At 46.5% G+C, this 26,184-nt stretch overlaps 1 protein-coding gene across 3 annotated transcripts in view; it reads right to left on the bottom strand.

The window, feature by feature from the left end:
• BRINP1 (BMP/retinoic acid inducible neural specific 1) overlaps positions 1-26,184 on the bottom strand; it is a 173,682-nt gene that overhangs the window by 116,901 nt on the left and 30,597 nt on the right. Inside the window, exons 1-2 of one of the 3 annotated variants that reach the window (XM_042913661.1) lie at positions 15,787-15,855; positions 8,162-8,429 (exon numbers count right to left, since the gene is read on the bottom strand). In XM_042913661.1, the coding sequence (XP_042769595.1) occupies positions 8,162-8,379 (218 nt within the window). In that variant the 5' untranslated portion in view covers positions 8,380-8,429; positions 15,787-15,855. Of the gene's footprint in view, positions 1-8,161; positions 8,430-8,624; positions 8,729-15,786; positions 15,856-26,184 lie in introns of those variants that run through there. The other 2 variants (XM_042913660.1, XM_042913659.1) reach the window with 2 other exon arrangements.

A 26,184-nucleotide genomic window follows, 5' to 3' on the forward strand; every position in this document is an offset into this window, starting at 1 on the left:
ACCACTCTTTAAGTGGCTATAGTTGATAACTATCAACAGGGGACACTGTCCCACTCTCATCTTCTTCCATACCTACTGGGTATGCTCTTAAAGGGATAAAAAGTGTCTGTTAACCCACTTGGTCCAAACTGGTTTTTAATAACTCAGGCCATGTATATCTGAACCTAGCAACGGAGCGTAAACATCTTACTTCCTAAGGAATTCTGTAGTCAGAGGAGAAACCCACCAGATCTCCCAGGCCTTCTGGAAGAATGGAGATTGTTTTTTGTTTGTTTGTTTGTTTGTTTGTTTCTGGAGGAGAAAACTGGTTTCCCTTAAATACTGCCTCTCTGCAGCAGGAAGCAAAAATTGATTCACCTTCCTAAATGCATTAACTTGCACTCTGGTCTGAGGCCATGTCTTGAAACATGCAAAATCACTTCCCCTTTGGTCCTGCAGCCAGACTCTTTGGGAACGTGGCCATTACACTGATGTCTATATTGCAAGCATTCCAACTCAAACTCATGAAGACCAAATTCTAAGACTATTTATTCCAATATCCTTCTCACCAGCCCTTTTCCTTTTGTTCCAAAAATACTTACTCCAGAGCAGAATGTCTCTACCTCAACACTACTGACATTATGTGTCAGATCATTCTTTGCTGCAGAGAGCTATTTGTACATTATCAGATGTTTAGCAGTGTCCCTGATCCCTGACCTCTAAATGCTGGCAGCACCCATTTGCATAACAAACTGTGGCAACCAAAAATGCCCCCAGACATTTCCAAATGTCCCTTTAGAGAGCAAAATCACCCCCGACTGGCAATCACTGTCCCACTTCCTTGGCCAAGTGCTAGCTCTCCAAGTTAAAGAGGTGTCCCTTTAAGAGCTATGACACAGGTGGGTGTCTTAGCCTGGGTGGCTAAGCATCAGACTTAGACTCAGGTCACGATCTCGCAGTTTGGTTTGCGAGTTTGAGCCCCACCCTGGGCTCTCTGCTGTCAGCACAGAGCCCACTTCAGATCCTCAGTCTCTGTCTCTCTCTCTTGCCCCACCCCAGCTCATGCTCTCTTTCTGTCTCAAAAAAATAAATAAACATTAAAAAAAAAAAAAAGAGCTTTGACACAGGCTGGTGTCCAAAAGGGGAAGACTCAAAGCCAGGTAGAACCAGCAACTCCTTAAACCTGCTGTTAGAATTCTAATACCTCTGAGAATAAGAGCTTGCAAGGTCAAAGAGATTTGATCAAATTTGGGAAGCAATGGTTAACAACGGTTAAACACACAGGCTCTGGAATCTGCTTACCTGTGACATAGCCTACTCTCCCAGAAATTAGCTCTCTTTCCTTGGAGAAGTTATGTAAACAGAGATGATGACAATACCTAGTGCACAGAATGACTGGAAGGATCAATCAGTCGGAATAATTTATACTCAGTGTGTTCATACTGGACCCTCGGTAAGCTTTCAATGCTAGCAATGAACTTGCCATCATTGTTATCATTTATTTGACTGTGGGATCTTTTTTGTTGCCATTCCAAAAAACACCTTTTAACATCGCATTGAGCTGGAGTTCTATATAATCTACTTTAAGAAATGCTGATTTAGACTCAATTTCCCTATGCTAATAGAAATCTAACACTGGCACCATGGGATACTAAGATCCTGTCTGGAATCCAGAGGCTGCTGGTTTCCTTTCAAGTTCAGCCACAAGCATCCTGAGTGGTGCAGTGGCAGACCTCTCCATTGCTACCGCTTGTCTGTAAGCTCCTAGAAGGCAGGGACCACTCTACCTTGTAATTTATTGGTTCCCCAGTGCACAGCATCTGGCATACCTAGGTACCCAACAGATACTCTTGAATGATTTCTGGATAAGGACCGCATCTCATTCATCTGAGGGAGACCGTCCACCTAGCCCCAGCCCCATTCATTCAGCCAAGTAGCTTTACCGCAAAACCTACTATAGATATTTTTGTGAAATACGTCAGGGAACCATTAGGATATCAGATTAGAACTGAGATTCATGCAAGTCTGAAATAACTATGCAAGACAGTTAGGCAATCAGACTTGGTTTCCCAGGATTCGATTTACATTCAACTTTTAGGTACTTATTTTGGGCTCAAAGGAAGGTGCACCATAAGCCACAAATCACTTGCTCAGCAACCTGCAGGGAAAACCACTCAATCTGAAAGCACCTCTTGCGGCATAGTGCCTGCCATTGTCAGTATCTCCCCTCCGCCCTGACTCTCCAGAACCAAGTGTACAAAGGGTTCTATAATTTTTCTATTAAGTACGCCCCCGAAATAATTGCTACATTTTCCCATTACTGATGATTGCAAAGTCAGGGAAAAAAATAAACAGAAAATAAAATCCAAAAAGGCAGGAAACATCTTTGGACCAAACGGAGCTTTTTCAGACCAGACTAACTTCTAAATCGTCTCAAGAACAAAATAAATAATTTTTAGCAATGCAGTCGGCCCTCTGAGGTAAAGGGGTCAAGTCGAATTTATACAGGTCCTGCAAAATTTCAAGCCCTACATGTTTTTTTTTTTTAACGTTTATTTATTTTTGAGACAGAGAGAGACAGAGCATGAACAGGGGAGGGGCAGAGAAAGAGGGAGACACAGAATCTGCAACAGGTTCCAGGCTCTGAGCTGTCAGCACAGAGCCCGACGCGGGGCTCGAACTCACGGACTATGAGATCATGACGTGAGCGGAAGTCAGACGCTTAACTGACCGAGCCACCCAGGCGCCCCAAGCTCTACACGTTTGATATCAAAGTTACTTCTTACCACAAGCACACAAGGCATTTAATATTAGCTCCATCTTACAAATGAGAAAACTGAGCCTCAAAGAGGTTGCAATTTGCCCACTGGCAAAAGGAGTTTCTCAGTATTTGATGGTGAACCAGGTAACTAAAAACCAGAGAGAGTCATGACAGCATAAGGTAAGGGCTCTTGTGGGGTCTCAGAGGCCCGCTTCTGATTCCCAGCTGTGCCACTTTCCAGATGTGTGACCCTGGACAATTTGCTTACCCTCTTGGTGCCTTAGTATTCTCATTCATAATATGGACAATAATAGTATTTCCCTCCCAGAAGGGCTGTGAGTATTTAATGACTAATATATGTATGGGCTTAGCAGAAAGTGAAAATCAATGATTTCTTTTTAGAATGATGACTTAGAGCCTTAATGAAAAAAAAAAAAAAAAACATGTGTAGCTAGAAGAACATTTAAATTTCATAAAGCAGTCCTACACAAACTTTACCTCATTTGACCTACTAGGTAGGCCAGACATCATTATCCCTTTCTACAGAGGAGAAAATTGAGGATCTGAGCCATTCCTTACCCATTCCTGTCCATGGAACGATAACTGTTTATTGACTTGTATGTTTCTTCTACCTTCCACCCTCAACTCCAAGTCTGGTGGAGGAGGGGCCGGGCACTACAGGTTGTGCACATGCGTGTGTGTTTGTGAGGGTGTACACCTCACTGTTTTCTCTTGGTCATTTCGGGATCACTAAATGGTAGCACAGCTCATGGCATTATGACCAGAGTTAAATTTTACAGCAACCGATGTATGAATGAGTGAATATGCATGAATGCCTCGGCCCAGGATGAGAAAGCTAGAAAGTGGCTCAAAAATAAACAAAGTCTCCAGACTCCAAGTCCACTCTTCTCCACTACCCCAGGCTAAATCCTCAGGGGACATTATTTCATGGAATTATGGAATTTCAGAAAAGGCAAGGACCTTGAAGATCACCTTCGCTAACAGTCTCATTTTACAGATGAAGAAACAAGCTCCAAAAGGTCCATTATTTGGCCAAAAGCACGCACGAAGGAGGCAGGAGAGGGGGCCAGCACCCAGCTTCCCTGACTTCAATCAAGTTCAACGACGCTGGCAGGTTCAGGCAGGAAATGGCCCAGCCTTCCCTCCATGTGTCAGCTGAGACTTACGCATGACAGAGCGTGTGCCTCATGCACCCAAACCACTGCCTGTACACATATTATTGCTTGGCTTGTGAAACAACGTGAGAGAAGACTTCTGCTGGGATTTAATGGGAAAGGTTCCCAGCCTTGCCATTGGCACGGACTCCCCACCATGATTCTATGGGCTGAAACCAGCCTCTGTGTGCATATGCATGAGGAAAGAAAGGGAAGAAATGGCCTTACCCCACTTAAGTGCAGAGAGCAGACCTCCTCTCAGACTTTTTTTCTTTCTGAAGCTCCCAGATCATCCTGGGGCCCGCCATGGGTTCAGGGTGGGGTGAACTGGCCAAAGCTTGAAGACTAGACACCTCAATAAAGCTGGCTCTCCAGCATAAGACAATATGGCGCATTCCTGGAGAAAGCCTTTCTTTCATGATGCAAATGTCCATTGTCTAATACGCTATGTTCACATTAGCACATAAGAAGGCACACTGGAAATCACCGGTTTCGTGTTTCCACAAAGCAGCACTCAATGAGGACAAAGTGTCAATTGACTATTATCCTGATGAGTATGTCCTAGCTGGCTTTGGCTCTGGTCTGAACCTGGCCTGGATGGGCACCATGTCTCTGGGTACTTATTTGCATGTGGGTACACGTGCAGATTATGATAGGAGCCCCACCTAATCTTTGCATGTAAGAAACTGGTTCCAGATCAAGGTTTACAGTATTAATGATCTCCCAGTTACACCTACTCTGCTCTTTTTTCCTTTGTAGCACTTATTGTGTGTGTGTGTGTGTGTGTGTGTGTGTGTGTGTGTGTTTAATCAATGTCAGTCTCTCCTATGAGAGCAGGGACCATGTTCATTGTACTCATCATTATATCATCTGTACCAAACACAGTGCTGGGCCTGTTGCTGGTACTTAATAATTATTTGAAGATTAAATAGAGGAAGGAAGGAATAACTAGATGACCAGGGGCCTGACTTCTGGGTTGAACTCCCATCATTTAATTAACCATGTGACCTTGGTTAAATCTTATACTTAATTTTAGAACTAGAAAGCATGGTAGAAATCAGCTTGTTGGATGACCGCACACTTTGCTTTAGCAGTGGGATCCAACGGAAAGGATACGTAAAATCAGACCGTGAAAACAGCAGAGTCAGACCTTCTCTTGTGTAAGCACTGTGCACAGCTGGGGGGGGGGATCCTGCCTGAGCACCCCCCCCACACACACACACACACTTTGCCTATCTTCCCACACTAAAGTGGCTTTTTTGACTTCTTTAATCGATCCTCAAGATTTCCAACAGCACAGGTTGAAAACCACTGATGTATTTCAAGGCTACCATTTGACAGATGAAGAAAGCAGGATCCAGGAGAGGAGGGAGCCTGACTAATGTCACAAGACCAATGCCCAGAAAGCTAGAGTTAGTATCCAGATGTCCTGACCCCCAACCTCACTAGCAACCTTTCACTTCTTAGCATCTCAAAAACCAACCCCAAAGGTTCACAAAGCAGTTGGGAGGAAAAATGTTTGCAAGACTCCCTTCAGAACTCTGACACACTCGACGTTGGGGCACCGGGCTTGGGGGAGGGGCAGCCATGCAGCACAGTGGCTGGAAGGAGGGCTTTGGGGTCAGGCAGGTCTGTGTTTGGACCCCAGCTCCTGTTCCTTACCACAAGGAATGTGTCCATGGGTCCCACCGAGTGGGTCAATGCACTCCGCCTCCACAAGTCCTGGCCTTCCTACCTATAAAAGGCCAAGGCACTGCTCACCTGACAGAGGATGCTGTGAGAATTGAATGGCCTCTTTTCATGGCACATCCTAAGTGCTCAATTAAAGGCTGCCACTGTCGAACGTTTGTGCCTATGGTTCTACTCAGGGTATCCGTGGAAGTCTAGGTTATTTCAACAGCAATTGCAACCATATGTTAATCATCTAACATGCAGGATAGCTCCCGTCTAAAACTCAAGCATAGCCCTCCTACTGTATCATTACTACTCATCTTCAAGCCAACACAGCCCCAGTGTCTAGCACCGGGCCAGGCACACAGCAGTCGCTAAGAAACATTCCTAAATAATGAACGGATGCCTTTAGTTCTGCCGTATTCATTGGCGTGGTTATGGATTTATAATCAGACTTTGTTTCCACCCCAGACTCCGTCATTTCTCGGCTACCTCACTCTATTCAAGTCAGCCACCTTCTGATCTTTAAAAAGGAAATTTGAACCCCAGTCATCCAACTTGAAGGTGGCTTCAGGAGGCTCAAGTGGGAGCAAAAGCCACATGTGAAACCAAGGAGTTATCGTCTGACAAAACACAAAGAGGATAACATTCCTAGATCTCCACTACTTGCCCCGTTCCCCTCAATCCTTTATCTCCAGCCTCCATCTTTCCGAGCACCAGGAATTTCAGATGCCGGTGCATTCTGCTGAGTAATCAGGGAAGCACCCATATTTGGTTTATGCGTGTTCACAGATAGCAATGGCTGCATTCTGCCAGAAATTATGTTAAGGATCCAACTCTGAAATTAGGCAGACAACTATTGTTCTTGGGTAGTTTAGGAATAGTTGTCCCCAGGAGTGGGCTTCTGAATCAATAATTACATTTCTATCTATTTATTTATTTTTTATTTAAGAGAGAGAGAGACTGAGAGAGAAGGATACAGGCGATCCAAAGCAGGCTCTGCTCTGACAGCAGAAAGCTCGATGCAGGGCTTGAACTCGCAAACTGTGAGATCACGACCTGAGCCGAAGTCGGCAGCTCGACCAACTAAGCTACCCGGGCACCCCAATAATTACGTTTTTAAAATTCTGGTATTCTTCTCTTTTTAAAGAGGAAATACCCCTAATTTTTTATCCTTGTGTTCCTTCCCCCTTTTCTTGCCCACCCCATGTCCACGCTCCTTTGTGTCTTGCTTTCCATCAGGCTCAGAGCACCTCTCCCCAGTAACTCTCTGATTGCTTAGCACCCTTCAAGGCTCATCTCTGAACTCTTTCATAGATGGAACCGCTGCAGAACCTCAGCCACTAGTGGGCCAACTTCCAAAGTAGGGTTTGAATATTCAGCATAAGCCACAGGCAGGTACAGCTGGTAGAGGCTGGATGAATCTCACATCCCTAATCCATAATGCCCCCAAATGTGCAAGGGAGACATGTCTATTTTCATACCAAATACAAAAAAAAAAGACTTACGCCCTGAATGCAAGCCTTCCCTGATGCAGTCAGCATCCTTTTCCTCCACCATGTTCCCCAGCTCTCCTGTTCTCACTGGCCCAGGAGGGTCAGGGTGTGCCCCTTCTTCCTTGACCTTGAGACAAAGATTATACCTCTAGAGAGCTTTTGGCATTTTCCAACTCATTTAAGTACACAACACGTATTGTGCACTTTTGACACACCGTAGCAAAAAAAAAAAAAAAAATCACTCAAGGGATCGGATCCAAAAATGAATTGCGTGGAAGTCCTGCCTTCCAAGAACTTCTAGTAAGGGAAGAAAGAAACACAAAAAGGCACTCTCTAATTTCAGACGGTTTAAAACGAAAGAGATGTAAGTGTAGAGAGCTGTGGAAGAATCAAAGAGAGGGTGAAAGCCCGGAATGGGGAGAATCTCAGATGGTTTCAAAGAGAAAAAAAACTTGGGGCTAAGTCCTTTTTGGATGAATGGCATTCTAAAAAGTCAAGAGCCACTTCAGACCTGCTCAAGAAAACATTGTCCGTGGACAGTCCCTACTTGTTTCCAGATGTGTGAGTATGTTTGGGAAGGATACGGGCACATCAGTGGCATTTGCAAACAACACTACCTATAGCTGAATTTGATTAAAAATTCTGTGACCACGGATACCGATAAAACGGGGTTTGAACCCCAATCCCAGCACTTACTGACTGTGTGACTTTAGGCAAATACTTTCACCTAGCTGAGGATCAGTTACTTCATGCATACAGTGGAGAGAACAAATGGAATATACCTCCGACGGCGATTACGAAACCTTAGATGAGATGGCGTGTACAAAGTAAAGCACCACGCTTGGCACACAGTAAGCACTCAATAAATGTTAGCGATTTGCTCTTCTCCTTGTCATTGTCAATCTCTCGTGCAAAGTACAAAAACAAGGTGAAAAGACGAGTAACGACCCGCTGAAGGCTCACGATCCCTTGGCCCAGACGGTCCTCCACGCGGCAAGGCCCTACCAACACTGGACGCCAAAAAGCACTCTGTGAATGAAAGGCGCGGGAGGCAGGGACCAGCTTCACCCAGATCTTACCTGTATATTTTATATCTGGTTGTAAATCCTTGACGGTGTCTTTCCACAAAGGATAGGTAGCTCCTGGAGTGGTGGAAAGGCCCCCTGTCTGAAATAAGCCAATCAAATTCCTTGGAGACATGTTGGTCTGTCCCAGCTGGTTCCTGGTGGGAGGGCTGCACTGAGATACGGCCCCATACAAACAGGAAGTAGAGGAGCTCAACAAACCTCCAGTTCATGCTTTTCTGCCGGCCTTTTTCCTCTCATTCTTGCTCCATTCTGTGGAGTCCTGAGGAGAAAGAGTAAAAAAAAAAAAAAAGAGAGAGAGAGAGAGAGAGAGAAAGAGAGAGAAAATAAAACAAAAGGAAGAGAAAGACACAGGAAAAGAAAAAAAAATGTGGTTAAAACATCTTCATAACATCATAACAGTAAAGTGTATCAAGGTTTACAAAACCCAGTATGTTTCTGGTTAAGAGCACGGCACCTGGGGAGACCTGGGCTCGCGTTCCTGCTTCGCTGTTCACGTATCGCGTGAACACGGACAAATGCTTAGCCTCTTAGGGATGCAGCCGCCTCAAGGGCAAAACAGAGGATGGGCTTCGATGCCTACACCATGGCACTCGGCACGTCATAGGAATGCAAGGCGTATGTATTCGAAGGACGAGTGAAACAGACGAAGGCAGAACCAGAGTCTCATACAGCCAGTGAGGAATGTGGCAGTAGAACTCAGGCGTCTGTCCCACCCAGTAGCTCCACAGACAACCTGCCTCTTGTGATCGAGACTCCACAAACGGGAGCTCTTTTCTCCCCTCGTCTCACGCAGACGCGTACGCGAGTACACGCTTGGCTTCTGCGTCATCGGAGGAATGCCCAAAGTCTGAGGATGGCCTGTGACCATGACTCTGGGGGCTGGACACCTTGCGGGTGAAGGTTTATGGAGCTCCTGAAAGTCCAGTTCTACACTGCTCAGTGGAATGTCTCCTTGACCCCAAGGATACGTGGCCAGCGGTTTCACTGTTGAGGATTCTGAGCCTCAAACTCCCTGAGGTTCAGATGGGAAAATAAAGGCGAAGAGATTAGGTGGGGTTTTGCCCACCTCCCTTTTTTTTGGGGGGGGGTGTTGATAACAGCATAATGGTGCCATGTTGGAGAAAAGTTTAAGACTAAGGGAGAGCTGAGGCAGAGGCCCTTCATGGGGAGAAGAGAAGAGAGACCATAGGCCATGCTTAGCTTTTCGACACTCGTCTTTACCATCATTTTCTAATTATCAGATTAGCACAGTGCTTGTGCCCCCAACCCCACTTATTCTAGAAGAGCTTATCTCGCTCATTATTTGAAAGGCAGATTTGAACCCAGGTTCCATCAGTTACAATCAGCATCATTTCAGGCAAGTCATTTCATATCTCTGTGTCTTCCTTCCCCTGTCGGCAAAATGTGGTTAACAGTAGCCCCTAGCAAGAGAACGGAGTGACGTAACTTCTGTAAAGTGTCCCAGCCAGGGCTTGCCATTTAGTAAATGCTCAATAAATGGCATCAATGATGAGAAGGATAGTGACAATGATGAATGTTGACACTGATCGTGTCCACATCTTCCCTGGGGGGGGGGCGGGGGGGGGGGCGGGGGGGTCTTGTGCATACTGTCTCCACTGCCCGGCCAAGTCCTATTTATTTTTCAGTAGCCAGCTGAGGTCGGGTCCTCAGGGATCATTTCCCGTCTTTCGTTCTCTCTAAAACTGTTTGTTCCTTCCTCACGGTTCTCGCTGCTCACTCTGTGAAACTGTACATCAGTCCTTAGTTATCTTTTCTTATATTTATTCGTTCCTGGGTCAGCTTTGCTCTTCGTAACTGGCCAGAACCTTTAAAAGACGGTCTCTACACAGGGCGAGCTGTGTGACGCAGGACAATCACCTCCCTTCTCCGAAGCTCAGATTTTTAGGCCTACCATTTAAAAACGGCCAAGACACGGGGGGCTCCTGGGTGGCTCGGTCGGTTGGGTGTCCGACTCTTGCTTTCGGCTCAGGTCACGATCTCACAGCCGTGAGTGAGCCCCGCGTTGGGCTCTGTGCTGAGAACGGAGCCTGCCTGGGATTCTCCCTCTCCCTCTCCCTCCGCCCCTCCCCCCACCCCGAAAAAATTAAAACCGGTGAAGACATAAACATGTTGTCAGGTGTAACGCCATGTGTAAACATGAAGAGATGGGATATCTTCGTCGTCTACGCTTCCGGCTGAAAATGGGAAGAAAGTAAAGCTAAGAAAGAGAAAGTAAAAAAAAAACCGACAAGAGATGTGAATTTCCTACCCAGGCGGCCAAGGCCCTCTGGCGCCCAACTGCACCCTGTTATTACGAGAAGCTGCAAAAATCTGCTCGGCGCTGCAAGCCCCAGCTGTCGGGGGCAAAGGACAGAGGCACGGGAGCAGAGCCGAGGGCCGCCAGAACCCGTGGCCTCAAGTGCAGTTCAGAGCCTCGAACAAAGCAGTGCGTGTCGAGGGCAGAACCGGGGCAGCTCCAGCGGCCAAAACCGTCCACCCGAGCGCAAGCAGGGGCCGGAGGCGGTTGTTCGGCACGGCCGGCAGGGGGCGCTGCAATACACCGAAATCGCATTCAGCCCTTCTCCAGGGCTTCCGCTGGGAGTGGGTGCGGGGTGAGGGCCCACGACAGAGTGCTTGGCTGCCAGTCGTTTGCAAGGAAACAGGATGCAGGGGGCTGCAGCTTTCAAAAGAGGAAGAGCCTGTCCGTGGAACCGCAGAGCTCGTGTGTGTGTGTGTGTGTGTGTGTGTGTGTGTAAGAGGGTAAGCTCTTAGCCCATAGTCCTAGAATTGGCTGACAGCTGACCCATCTAATCCAGTGTTTCCCAAGTGGCAGCCATGTTAACCCCGAAGGACATCTTTTTTTTAACAAATATTATTTTTTTAAAATTTGTTTACTTTGAGAAAGAGAGAAAGCGTGAGGGGGGAGGGGCAGAGAAAGAGGGCGAGAGAGAGAACCCCGAGCAGGCTCCACACCGTCACTGCAGAGCCCCATGCAGGGCTCGAACTCACAAACCATGGGATCATGACCCGAGTCGAGGTTGAATGCTCAACCGACTGAGCCACCCAGGTGCCCCTCCAAGGGACATCTTGAGTGTCATGAAAGAGGGGGGTGCCACAGGCATCTAATGGGCAGGGTCAGGGATGCCGCTAAACATCCTGTAATGTACAGAACATTCCCACAGCAAAGAACATTGGACCCAAATGTCAACTGGGCAAAAGTTAAACCCTGGCTGACTCAACTCTCCACAGGACCACGACCCGGCTCCTGTCTTCCAGCTCCTGGGGGTCATTCTGTCGTACTGTCTGGGCAGGGCAGCACGTGCATGTGGCTGTGTTTTGAGCCTTCTCTGTCATTGGGACAGTAAATGTCACTGAGACAATTTACATCCCAGCAAGTGGAGATGAGTGCTTCGTGGAAGAAGTCTGGACACATCTCTGTTGACTCAGAAAATCACAATAATCCACAGAACACTAAAACTGGAAATGAAAGTTTCTAAAGGTGCGTGTTAAGAGAAGTGGATGTTTTGCTGGGCAAGAGTAAGGACTAGTAGGTGTGAAACAGACATGTCATATCATGAAGACGCTAGGACTCATGGGAACAGACCCCAAATAGTACCAACTGTACTAGAGGCCCAAGAGAATAGCAGGGTCTGTGACTGATATTTATTGAGCGTCTACTGTATACTTGGGTCTAAAGCAGTCTGTACCCTTGGTGGCAGCGAATGTACCCAGTACAGGCTAGAGGTTAATAAAGGTTTCTTCATGAGATCTGTACAACCGCCCATTTAACAGATGATAACCTTGCGGCTTGGAGACACTGGATGACTCCTAAGTTCACAATGTCTGAGTGTTAGATTCAAGACCCAAGCCATGTATATCCTTGCATAAAGTCTGTATAGTTTCCACGACATCCCCCAGCCTTACCACACATCAGCTGAAATTAGGTCCTACCCTCTAGGGATTCAACATATGAAGGGAGGTGGTATCATACCCACGCAAGAGGAATTTTAATATAAAATAGGCTGTCATGAAAACTACAACAACCAAAAAATATTCGGTGGAGAAATAGACGTACAGACATTGTTTCCAACACAGCGATTTGGAAGGATCCTACAGAACAGGCGGTATTTGAGCAGGTCCTTAAATAGCATGTAAGGTTTTGGGGTTTTGTTTTGTTTTAAGTTTATTTATTTATTGAGAGAGAGAGGGGTGGGGGGACAGAGGACCTGAAGCAGGCTCTGTGCCAACAGCAGAGAGCCCAATGTGAGGCTTGAACTCATGAACCAGGAGATCATGACCTGAGCTGAAGTCGGAAGCTTCATCGACTGAGCCACTCGGGGGCCCCACACGTAAGGTTTTATTAAGCAGAGACGTTGTGTGTGTGCGTGTGTGTGTGCACGTGTGTGTGCGTGCGTGTGGGTGTGGGTGTGTCTGTCTCTCTCTCTCTCTCTCTCCCTCTCCCCCCTGCCCTCACCAAGAAAGAACTGCGTATCCCAATTCCGTGCTATACGTATACTAAGAGCAAAGAACTATAGATGTTCAAGAATTCGTTCACTCATCCATTAACATATTTAGCTGGAAATCAAATGAAAGGAGCAGAGCAGCAGCAAGGGCCCTCAGGGGACGTATTCTCCGCTGGGCTGGGACGAGTGAACACAGAGGCAGAACCTCTATGTGCGATGGTGAGCAGGCCTCTAAAGAAAATCAAAGCAGATAAAGGGGACTGGGAGCGAGGCTGTTCCCCGAAACACGTGGTGTTCAGGAAAAGCTCCTCCGGGAAAGCGGTTTTTGAGCGGACACCTGACGGAAGGGAAGGGGTGGGTGGTGCAGATGCCTCAGAGGAAAAGAAATGTCCATGGAAGGGAGGAGCGAGGGAGTAGTCAGAGGCCAACCCGTCGTTCAGTCTCCTGCAGTTTAGCTGCGGGAGGAACCGCGTATTAATTGAGCATTTACTATGTCCTAGAAACCACAGAGCCGCTTTCCACACGTGACCTCGTGGCAATACAGTAACAACTTATGGTCTCCACCTTACACACGGAGGGCGGGGAACCTGAGGTTTGGGAAAGTTAGGGAGGTGGCTCAGCACCACAAAGCTGGCAAAGGACACAGCTAGAACTGCAGGCCTCGCCGTCCGATTTGGGAGCCACTGACCGCACGTGGCTGGGAAGCATTTGAAATCCAGATCGCTAGCCCAAATCGAGATGTGCTGTTAGGGTGAAATACACATCCGCCAGATTTCAAGACCCAGGAGGAATAAAAAAATGTGGTACGATATCTCACTAATATTTATATTGGTTACATGTTGAAATATTACTATTTTGGCCGGACTGGGTTATTGAAATGTATTCTTTAAATTTCTTTCACCTGTTTCTTTTTCATCGTTTGAGTGTGGCTGCCAAAACTTTAATTTCTTTTAACGTTTATTCCTTTTTGAGAGACAAAGTGAGACAGAGCATGAGCAGGAGAGGGGCAGAGAGAGAGGGAGACACAGAATCCGAAGCAGGTTCCAGGCTCCGGGCTGTCAGCACAGAGCCCGATGCGGGGCTCAAACTCCTGAACCACGAACTCAGGACCTGAGCCGAAGTCGGACGCCTAACTGACTGAGCCACTCAGGGGCCCCTGGCTGCTAAAACTTTAAAACTACACACACGGATGGTGTTGGACTTTTATTGGATGGTGCGGGGCTAAAATGAGCCTTTTCGGCTCTACGACGCTGCCCAGGAGGGTCATTCATCAATCCCCCTGTTTTTATCAACATCTGGAGAATCCACTTGACTCTCTGTCCTGCCACCGGCTGAGCCACCGTGCACCTGCCTCCCCTGCCAAAATCACTAAAGAAACAGACAATAAATACATTACAAGTAAAAACTCCCATGTTCAAGGACTAAACCTCCAATCCTCATTTACTAGAGATAGCCCTGGATATCTACTACCATGCTTTGGAGGACTGCTGTTTTTTCCAATATTCATGAAGGGAGCTTCCGGCCACTGGGGTTTAGAGCCTGTGAAAGAGAGGCTGGTTCTATTCCCAGCACTGCCCTTGACCTCCCGTGACCTTGCGTGAGTCACAGGCCCGCTCCCGCTGGGTGGCCTGGTGGATGTGGGGCAGCTGATGCGGGCTGTGGCCTGGAGAGCACGTGGGCCCTTGGCTGAACTGTGCTATATATAAGCCTGCAGTGTTATTAAGGGAACCGGGTTCATCCCACACAGAGCACACTCTCTAATCGTTGCCAGCGTAAATTATTTACATCCGAGGAGCACAGGCAGGACAAAGAGACAGACAAGGGTCTCCCAGGAGACCTTGGAGGGTCACCAAGCTCCTCCTCCAGAGCCCTCCGCTTGGACTGCTGGGCCACGCCCGCATTCTGGGCCAGAGAGGAGAAGGGAGCAACCCCAACCCCCTAAGCCTCCATCCTCGAGGCCCCTGAGGACCTGAGGTCACCCGCAGTGTTTGCCTGCTAACCCTAGGTAACCTGATAACCTCATTCAGATTTCAACTTTTTAATTTTTTTTTAATGTTTATGTATTTTTGAGAGAGCCACAGAGACAGCGTGAGCAAGGGAGCGGGAGAGAGAGAGAGGGAGACACAGAATCCGAAGCAGGCTCCAGGCTCCGAGCTGTCCGCACAGAGCCCGACGCGGGGCTCGAACCCACAGACCGTGGGATCCTGACCTGAGCCGAGTTGGATGCTTAACCGACGGAGCCACCCAGGAGCCCCCAGGCTTCAACTTCTAAACCCGGATCTCTGGATGAGACTTCTCACCAGATCGCCGCCTACAGAGCCGGGGGACCGTGAACACGCAATAACCTCCTGCCCTGTGCCTCAGTGTCCCCATCTGTAAAACGTGGGCAACACCGGGAGGACCAGCATCTCTTAGGGATAAAATAAGGATGAAATAGGATTTCAAATGCAGCTTTTTGGGCCTCAGCTTCAGCTGGAGCCCCAGACAATAGAGACTATATTCTAAAGAGAGGGATACGCCCACTATACAGGTCCTAAAAAAAGGTAGCCAAACTACACCTTCTGAGATTCTTGACCGCTCACCCACATGGCGGCATGCTGGGATCAGGAGTGGTGCTTGAGTGAGACCTGGCAGTGTTGGGAGTGCTCCTGCCCACCCCCAAACAGGGGAAGAGACGGGTAGTAGCCCCTCACCTCACGCTTCAACACGATCACTCAAAGAACAGGATCGATGTTCCCGGGAGCCTGGGGGGGTACGGCTGATTGGTGTCTGACTCACACCGGAGACATCTAAAAAAAGAATCTTAAAGAAAGATAGGCTGAAACCCGGCGAAGGGGTAGGGGTTGCAGTTTGGAGAGCGACTGCCTAGCTCACGTGCAACACGTGCTCCCCATGGCGCAGAGGGGAGCCACGTGCAAAAGAAAGCCTCAGGAAGAGGGGTTGCCCTAGATCCCACCTGGAGGGAAAGGGGATCTCGGGTAAAAGGAAACTGGACTCTCCCAGCCATTTACCAAGGGTCCCCTACTGGTCAGTAAGGAGCTGAAAAGAGATGCATTTTTCTTCATCAAGAATCACAAGTAAGAGATCCCAGAGAAGAAGGGATGCTCCAGATGTGCCCCCAAAACGCCGCACGGAAAAAACGTTAGCACTCACCCTGCCAGAAGCACTGACTCTAAGTCTTTGCAAAGGTACTCGTCGAGGAAGACTTGCTTTCTTTTTATCTGTCCGTTCTTGACCCAACCTTGTATCCAGAAGAAGTTGTGATCAAGGTCAGCAAGATGGAGGAGATACAGCGCAGTCATAAGCCAGGGAAAGACAGGACAGTCTGGGGAAAGAGCGACGTCTCCCCCTTAAATAAAATGTAATTTATTTGTTGCAATATACTGACCTGGACACGTTCAATACCGAACTAAAACTGTGTGTGAAGAAGAGTGAGCAGAAACAACATGGGACATAACTTGAAAAAAAAACATGCCACGAAGGTTTGCAAAAAGGTAAGTGCAGGTTAACTTGTTTAGTTTTCTTTATATTTTGTGTTTTCTTTATTATTTTGTATTCTATTATAGCATTGCAATCATTTAAAAAAATTTTTTTAACGTTTATTATTATTGAGAGACAGAGAGACACAGAGCGTGAGCAGGGGGAGACACAGAATCCAAAGCAGGCTCCAGGCTCTGGGCCAGCAGTGCAGAGCCTGATGCGGGGCTCGAACTCACAAACCGCGAGATCATGACCTGAGCTGAAGTTGGACGCTTAACCGACTGAGCCACCCAGACTCCCTGCAGTCATTTTTATATGAATATCTTTGGGTTGTGGAATGAATCCTCTGAGCTTCCATGATTTCTTATGGGGAAATTTGCTTTGACAAATGCTTTGGATTACAAGCATGTTGCTAGAACGAATTAAGCTCACAAACCAAGGTTTTCCTGTATTTCTATTTTGTATCTAATAAAACGGAGACTCTTCTAAAAAAAGTCATTCTTTTTCCAATGTCACATTATTTTAAAATGACAGAATTAAACTTCAATCCAAGCCAAATCTAACTAAATTTTATGACTCAGTGCTTTAACACACCAAACTAAGAAACTACATCATCCTTAAGTTGGAGTTTTCTTGTTTTGACAACCATCAACAACTACAAATTAACTGTGAAGATGTTAACAAAGAGAATAGCTGATAAGTTGAGGTGTGAAACTTCTAGAAATGTGAAATCTAGGGACGACCATGGCAATCTGAGAAAAAACTGAAATATGTGGGTTCATTATTTGTGTCATTTTTGAAATACTATTTTTTTGTTTGTAATTAACAATATAAGTACGTGTAGTATCCTTCCTCCATAAAGATTTCATCTGGAGCCACATTTAGGATATGAAGATCTAAATTCAAGGCAACTGCCTTTTAAGTGTTCCCTCAAAATTATCAGCAGTCTCTGCAGGAGATCTTTCAAAAAGGAATGTGAAATTAACATTTTTGGAAGGTCTTTTCCGGGCCAGTTTGGTAACATTCAATAAGTATTTGTTGAGTATCCCTACAATTTTAATTAGGTCTCACAGTCCACAGTAGGAGATAGACAAAGAAACAGGTAATATTTTGGGTATGATGGCATAGGGCAAAGTCAGGGTATACCCCACATTCTGTGGAGTCTGGACCCCCAAGAAGGGGTGTCCAAGGAATGTTCCCTGGAGAGGACATCTAAGCAAGCCTTAGGAGATCAAGAGACATTTGTGAGGTGACACATCTGGGGTCTACACTTCAAGCCAGGAGAGAAACATGCAAAGGAATGAAGGCGTGTGGTGTGGATATAAGATCTAAAACATTTCAAAGCTACTGCAGTGGTAATTTTGAAGCAGAGAATGGCAGGAAATGAAGCAAAGGAGCTAAATGGGGTCACATACTTCATAATCATAGCTTTTCACATGACTGGCAGTTTCTTAAAGGCATAAATTCTTCCCCGTCACCCCCATGTATACCCAGGATATGGAACCAATCATATGCTAAGGCACTAACTCAGCATTTATTCAATGAATCAACTTCACAAATCAAGGTCTAGGATTAGACCTGTGGGACCACAGGGAACCTCTGAAGGCTTTTAAACAGAAGCATTTTGTGTTAGAGTTTCATTTTAGATGGATTACTCCAAATGTAGGGGCAGTGAATAGATTTAGGAAGAGACACGGACAAAATTGAGGAGGCCAACACAGTAGCCTAGGCTAGTGATGGTCTGAAAAAGATTCCTTCTATTTGACAGTTTTTAAAAAATGGGAGGACAAAATTAGCAAGATTTGATGACTGGGCAGGTGGGGTGGAGAAAGAAAGATGTCTACGATGTCTCCTAAGTCTGGTTGGATGATTAGACTGATGATGATATCATGCATGATGATAAAGAATAATGAAAAAGAAATGTCGATGGATGGGGGCAAATTCCCTGTTGAATCTGTTGAGTTTGAGGTGTCTTTTGAACATTCGAGTCAGAATTTCCAGTAGGCTATAGAATCCTTGACTCCAAATCATCAGAGAGGCCAGGGCTAAGAGTAGAAATTTGTAGGTCAGTATGAATAGTGATGGTTAGAGCTCTGGAAGTGGATGAGAATTCCCAGTGAATATGTGTGAGACAAGAGTGGTGGGAAACACACACAGAGCAATTCTATTTAGGAACAAGGAAGAAGAAAAGAATCCCATAAAGCAGATTATAGGAGGAGGGGAAGAACAAGAATTATCAGAGAATAATGTCCACAAAACCAAAGGAGCAGAAATATTTAAGAGAAGGGTCTCAAGTTTCAAAAAGCTACAGGATGAGCAGTTGAACAAGATAAGGGCTCAAGACCCCTATTGGAATTAAGAATATAGAGGTGGTGATGGTTTTCAATGCTTCAATGGGAGCTGAATATTCGTTGAAAGAGATTAAGGCGTGAATGCGACATGAACACATAGAGGCGGAGAGTGGAGAGTACTTGGCAAAGAAGGAAAGATCAAAAAATCAGGAGTCAAGGCTCCTTTTCTCTCCACCAGAGAGGGATGTGAACAGTCAATGTAGGATTCTGTTTTTTTTTTTTTTCATAGGATGAGGATATTTATAAACTCAGACGCCAGATATAGAATTAAGGGAAAAAAGAAAAATAGGAGAAAGAAAAGAAATTAGTACTGATTGAAAGAACGGCATGGGGTTCTGCTATGGGGATAGAGTAGCAGACTCGGTTCCAGCCACTAGGGCATCAAAAAAGAAGTAAGAAAGTTTCCATGGCTTTAGGGAGCCATGAAGCTGGTGAGAGAGATAAATACGTACACTCCAAATCGCAAAACAACGGATTGAGTTTGATCAGAGTCCCGAACGATGTGTTGCTGGAACAAATAAAAAGTAACTCACGCACAGCCCGTTGAAGACGACTTCTCAGGGGAGCTGAGATTTTACTGGGGCTCTCATGGTTCAAGTAGTGATTGTCCAGCTGAAGGGGGACAAAGGGACTGGATAGAAGGCATTTCAGGTAGTAGGACCAATGTGAGCAAAAGGTGTGGAATCATGCAAACCCACCTACTGGGTGCAAATCACTCATCCAGATACTGCGTGGGACACCGAGATGAGTGAGAAAAGGCTGCTGGCCCTACGGAGGCACATGGAAGATTCTGGCGCTAGAAAGTAATGCCAAAGATGGAAACTGGTACTACACAGATGCTCAAAATATAATTGTTCAATAAATAAACAGTGTTCTGCTGAGTTAATGGCTCTGAATTCTTCCCTGTGGCTCATCCATTCTTAATATTCAGTGGAGCAAATAAATAAAACACTTAAGTTTCCATCTGCACCTAAATTTCAACATTTACTCATCAAAAGCTCTGACCCTTGGCTTGATGTTTCCATCAGGTCACTAATGAAAACAGCTGAAAGTTTCCTGCTGGATCCATTTGGATAGAAGCTCCTTTGGCTCTGTTATTTCTCATGCAATGGCGTCATTCCTTCCTACAGTGTTTTCTTTCTTTCTTTCTTTCTTTCTTTCTTTCTTTCTTTCTTCTTTCTTTCTTTCCTTCTTTCTTTCTTTTTTGTAGATGCAGCCTTAACATTTTATTTATTTATTTATTTATTTATTTATTTATTATTTTTAATTTAATTTATTTTCAAAATTTACCTCCAAGTGAGTTAGCATATAGGGCAACAACGATTTCAGGAGTAGATTCCTTAAGGCCCCTTCCCCCTTTAACCCATCCCCCCTCCCACAAGCCCTCCAGTAACCCTCTGTTTGCTCTCTATATTTAAGAGTCTCTTATGTTTTCTCCTCCTCCCTGTTTTTTATATGATTTTTGCTTCCCTTCCCTTATGTTCATCTGTTTTGTCTCTTAAAGTCCTCATATGACTGAAGTCATACGATATTTGTCTTTCTCTGGCTAATTTCGCTTAGCCTAATACCATCCGGTTCCATCCACGCAGTTGTGAATGGCAAGATTTCATTCATTTTGATTGCCCAGTAATACTGCATCCTGTGGTGCTTTTTAAATGATGGACCAAAAGGACTGTTACAGTTACACCTGCTGCTTGCCCATGACAATCATGATACCCAAGGAAGACATCAGGGGGACACACATCTGAGAGTTTAAGTAAGTGCTGGGTGGGCAATCACTGATTGAAAAAACGTGGTCGGTTTGGAGACTGTACACGTTCTCCCTGACTCCTCTTAAGGCACTAATCATCCATCCTTGAATTCCTGCATAACTTCGTGCTGTAAAGGGATCAGGCTCTAGCTTGATCTCAGAGCCACTTTTCACAGATAGAGGGCAGAGATTTAACCTCTCATTCCAGAGATGAGAAAATTAACCTTCAGCAAGAAAACACCAGTGAAATATCTTAACAAGCCCTACGTAATTCACTTAGTCCTCAAAATATGCCTCTGAAGAAGGTCTGATTATTATTCCCGTGTAATGGGAAAGGAAACAGAGGCCAGAAAGGTTCAGTAATTTACCCATGGTCTCACAGCTAGTGGGGTATTTTGTTTTGCTTTCTTTTTTTAAACCTGAATCCAGTATAAGTTTGGTTTTTTTTATTGCTAGCAATACAAAAGGCCCTACCAGAGAACAGCCATTTCTCAGCACACGTGTACATTTTTAATAGGTGTTTGAGGTTAATACGACATACATGTAAGGTCCACTGTCCTGGCAGGACAGGGAGATGGGCAGGGTTATTTGAGACCATTGATTAACTCCAGGAAATGCCTCACTATTGTCGAAAAGTCAAGTAGCACCCTGAGCCATAACCAGGGTTCTTCCTACTGTCCATCAAATCTCGAATTAAAATCATCACATTGATGTGGACGGGCTCAACTAGCTCCTTCCGTGTGATTTCAAGAAAGCTTCACCACCTCTCTGAGCGGATCCTAGCTATGTTGCTGGGTTTGGAAACTCTCGATTTAATCCTTCCAGCCACCATTCTTGAGTCCTGGCTACCCTAATGATCGTGATGAAAATAACTTATGAACATTTAGTGTACAAGAGGAGCTGTGTCAAGAACTGTACAAACGTTGTTTCAGTTGACGTCCACCACGACCACCAATGGGATAGATGTGCTCGATGGCTGGCCCCAAATCGTCACCCCTCTCTATAACCAGGTTCTTTCTCATAGACTTTTCCAGCTGTTCTCCTAAAGCCGCGGGGTCTGTTCCCCATTCCCTTAAATTCAGGCTCATCCTTGTAGCTCCCTTTGGTCGTTAGCATGAGACAGAAGTGATGGCCGTGCCAGTTCTGAGCCTGAGCCTCAAGGGCCTGTGTGGATTTCTGTTTAACCCCTTGTGCTCCTATCATCACAAGAAGGATGTGACGGTGTTTCAGAAAACTGACAAAGAATGTGTGGAACAGACTGACCAGCCAGCACGCCTCCGTGGGGCAGGCTGCGAGTAGAGTCCCAGCTAAACCACAAGAGCAAGACAAGCCCAGTCTAGATTAGTGAGAGGGGCTGAGATCAGCTGGCCTTACAGACGATTGAGCTGTAATAGTGTCATTTGTTGAAAGCCACTGGGTTGCCAGGGTTTGTGTGCTGCAGGGGGTGGGGAGGGGTGGTAAGCTAACAGATATGCTAGGTCATAATGTTACCATTCCCAATGAGTAGATAAAGATACTGAGGTCAGTGAAGTTTAGTCACTGGCTCCAAGTGGCATCATGGATAGTAAGAGTCACGCTTGATTAATGTGATTCTGGGCATGTCCAGGCTCTTCACCTCCACAACTGCCCTGTCAGCCACCGGGCTGAGGAACGTGGCCCCCGCGCCAGGAGCCTTTAAGCTGGAGGGGGACTTCTGAGTCCTGAGCAGTCTCTGCTTGGGGCGCCTGAGTGGCTCAGTCGGTTGAGTGCCCGACTTCAGCTCAGGTCAAATCTCGCAGTTCGTGGGTTCGAGCCTTGTGTTGGGCCCTGTGCCGACAGCATGAAGCCTGCAGCCTGCTTCCGATTCTGTGTCTCCCCCTCTCTCTGCCCCTCCCATGCTCTTGCCCTGTGTCTCTCTCAAAAATAAATAAACATTAAAAATATATATATATAAAAATTCTGATAGTGAAAGCCCAGAATCTGTGGTCTTAAAACACTCCTAAGGGACTTTACTGCATTTGTATGGATGATCAGGCCACGTGGGGAGTAGGGGAGGAAGGCTAGTCCTAAAAGAGGGCCAGGAGGCACTCACCCAGCTTCCCTCCTTCTCATGGGCTGTGGATGTGCAGTGTAACCTAATCCATCTATGCATAAGAAAGGAGGTGCGCAGGTTTTAAGCCAGAAAGGAACAAGGTGTTTCACTGGGAGCTTGAGGAAAGAAATAAAAAATTGCATCTTTTGGATGAAAGGACCCTTAATCTTCAAAACACAAACCATTTTTCCATACCAAAGCTCCTTCAAAACCTAGGAAGTCTGCTGAGGCCTCAAGTCAGGCAAACAGCTTGTGTTTTGCAGATTAAGGAGTCTTTGACCCAAAGGATCCATTTTTGTGAAACTCTAAAGGAAACGCCTGGTCTATTTCTAGCTGACGCACTCCCGGACAGAGGCGGCTTTAAATGCAGTCAGAGAAGGTGGCAGCTTCCCTGCTGGGACTGGGCCCACACAGGGAGGCAGCAGATGAAGGGCAGAGTTCCGAAAGGAGAAATTTTGCCCCAAAATATCTTACCTGCTTTCTTGCCAGGATGCCCCAAATATCCACTATAGAATAAACACAGCTTTGAAATACTGAAAGTTCCTATTCAAGGAAGAGGGCTAATAATACCAAGCGCTCTAGAACTGAGGGGCCACGCTGCCTCGTCAGATTCCCACAACACTGCACCATCTGCAGGGTGGGGAAACTGAGGCCTCACTTCATGGGCAAGGAAATGGACTCCCAGAGAGTGGAGGTAGGGAGCCTAAGATTATGCCAACACAGCCTCATGTTCCATCCTACATCTGACCCCGGCCCCAGGGCAAGCAGCAAAGCTACAGCCTGGAGCGGGGTTATTTATGAAGGATACATCGGAAGATGCCCTGAGGTTTAACTGGCAGCGGACTAGGCTGAGTCAGGGTGACCGCGTTCTAGCCCCATCCCTAATACCACTGCAGAGGCAAGACAAGGTAACTGATACGCCAGGTGTCTGCACCTATACAAGCAGGAAGTTTGGCTTAGGTGTCTTCCTCGATTTCTTTCCAATTTAATGTGGTCTTGGGCTGGGATTCTATACTTGTGGAAGAAAGAAGAAGAACAGAGAGAGAGAGAAAGGAAGGGGAGGCAGGAGGAAGAGGAGAAGAAGGAGAAGAAGAGGAAGAAACCGAGACAGACAGAAGACTAAGAACCAGGGAGGGAGGGAAAGGAGAGGGGAGGAAGGCATGGAGGGAGGGAGCGAGAGAAAAAGAGAGAGAGAGACAAAGAGAGGGAGGGAAGGAGGAAGAGAGAAAGAAGGAGAGAGCACACCAAGTTCCATTTTGGCTTGCTTTAGAGGAGGGGAAATTATGCCAGACAAGAGGGATCGAGTCTAAGAAAGTGAATGGATTTGATTTGTCTAAGCCTTAGGAAAGCAAATATTACTGAAATGTTGGCTGACCGCCACTGACTTCCAAACAGAAAATGGCTTCCAGATAAACTGTGGGTACTCAGCAGGGTCTGTTAGAGTGAGTGATGTGGTGCCATGCACTGCTGGTGAGAGGGGAGAAATTATCATGTTCTCCTGACAGAGACCAACAGAAAGAGCCAGCCCAAGAGGAGGAGAGGAGGCCCAGCTGGGGTCCCAAAAGGCTCAGATAATTTACACAAAACCCAGAAGAGCTTCCGGAAGCAGTTACCCTGTTCGAGCCAAGTCACAACGTTGAATGCGATGGGAGTTGGACGGACAACAAAGCACGGGTGTGGGAGTCAGGAGGCCCAGGCTCCAGGCCCAGCTCAGTCTCTAAGTCACCTTGTGATCTGGGTCAAGGCTCATCCTGTCCACGCGCCTCAGTTTGTCCGTGTAGAAAACAGTTGGAGGTTTTAAATGATCTCCAGGGCCTTTCTGAGTCAGCCATCTGTGATATATTGTGATCAAGTACCAGTGACCGTCGCCCATTCAACGGGTACTTATTGGACACCTGGTACCACAGGGCATCAAGTAACTGACATCCATAAACCTACAAGGGGCTTTCTATGAGATTATCAACTCTCCTTACACGGGGAGTGACCCAAAGGTGCCATGTGATCTAACCTTCTATCTCCAGGAAGTACGGAATCTGAACGTTACGCGGTTTGACGTTCACCTTAAACTTGATGTATAAGGCAGGGAAAAGGCTTTCCTTAAGAACCATACGATTTCACAGGGTCAGGAAGTTCCGTTGGTCTCACCTGAGCCACGCCAGCCCTCCAAGGGGGTAGTTCTCATTCAGGGGAAAACACATGGGTAAAAGTCTTCTGATTTACACACCAGTACGTCTTAGAGGCATCACAAGCCTTGTGGGAGTTGAAAAGAAAACCCATAGGAAACGTCCTGCTAATACTCTGAACTATTTTAGGTTGAATAAGCCTTAAAGAGAATCAAGTCCAGAGGCTTCCTTTCGTGACAAAGGTCCCACAGCTAGTTAATGGCAGAAACCAAACCAAGAGCACATCTTCACATCTCCTTCTGCATACTATTTTTACAACTCTGAGCATCTTCTCCTGTTCCTAGAAGCATTGATTTTTTGGGGGGGGCGTGGGTTGTTACTTTGTTTTGTTTTGTTTTGTTTTGTTTTGCCGTAAGGACCATTTCCAGGGAAGCCAAGTTCCCCAACTCAGCTTCTCATTACTGTGACAGCGATCTTACTGTGATGCGTGTGGGGGGTGGAGGGGCCTTTGGGGAGCACGCTGGAGGTGATGAAGAGGGTGGGAGCCAGTGCAGGAGCGTGCGCAGTGCAGGGGAGCAGAGGGAGCAGGAAGGCCGCAGTCAAATGCAGGGGTGGAAACAAAGCTGTTGTATTGATTCAAAAAGGCAGCTCGCTGAGGTTGACGCTGCTGGCCTGGCTCTTGCTGGCCCGCTCTCCTCTCGGCCACCCTCAGAGGTTCAGACCCATCTACTCTGTATGCAGAGGGTGCATCGCACAGGATCGGGACCAGATGGGATGTGTTCACCTGACCAGATGAGGGAGAAAGGCAGAGAGGGAAGGGAGAGAGAATGTGGGAATGGAAGAAGACAGATCCCTCTTCTCAGATGGATATAATAAAAGAACCAGGCGAAAGAGTCTAAAGGGACAAGTGCCTGATTCCTAGGAAATAAGTTGGGGCAGCTTTTTCTGCCCCTCTTCCCCATCACAATGGTTCTGTTTCTAAGCAAATTTTCACCCTTTCATCTCAACCACTGGACCAGCCTCTTAATTCCTTCCCTTCTAAAATCTTGCAGGAAATAGATCCTCAGTAAACGTTTGATGAGCAAATAAACAGCCTCTAACGTTGATCTCATGATGCCAGTTAAAAAATAATTTTTTTAACATTTATTTATTTTTGAGAGAGACAGAGGACGAGCAGGGGAGGGGCAGAGAGAATGGGAGACACGGAATCCGAAGCAGGCTCCAGGCTCTGAGCTGTCAGCACAGAGCCTGACACGGGGCCCGAACTCACGAACCGTGAGATCATGACCTGAGATGAAGTCGGACACCTAACTGGCTGAACCACCCAGGCGCCCCCTTCATCATGTCAGTTTTAACGAATTTTTAGTGAATCACCACTTCTTCAGAGAAAGTAAATTCAAAAATCTGGGCCATAAACACACGGAAATGGAGCGGCCAGGCACAGAGTTTCAGAAAGGGTTACGATGACCAAGGGTAGGCAGGTGACCCAGTCTAGGTCAGCAGACCATTTCCACATAGGAATGGCATCTCCAGGCTGCCAACCCACCTGGCTTCTCAGGAAAAGCCAGAAGGAAATCCAAATTTCTATATGACATCTCTTCATTTCTAAGCATCGACAAATGATCTCTCCTCCACCCCTGACCTGTGAGGGTCAAATGCAACGTAGCCATGTGGCAACAGGTGCATCTGTTCATGACCCTGGACTTACAGGGATCAAGTCCAAACATCTTAATTAAGCATCCAAGCCTCTCCCTTAACTAGTAGGTTCCCTAACCT

The sequence above is a fragment of the Panthera leo genome, chromosome D4 (assembly GCF_018350215.1).
Source record: "Panthera leo isolate Ple1 chromosome D4, P.leo_Ple1_pat1.1, whole genome shotgun sequence".
NCBI lineage: Eukaryota > Metazoa > Chordata > Mammalia > Carnivora > Felidae > Panthera > Panthera leo.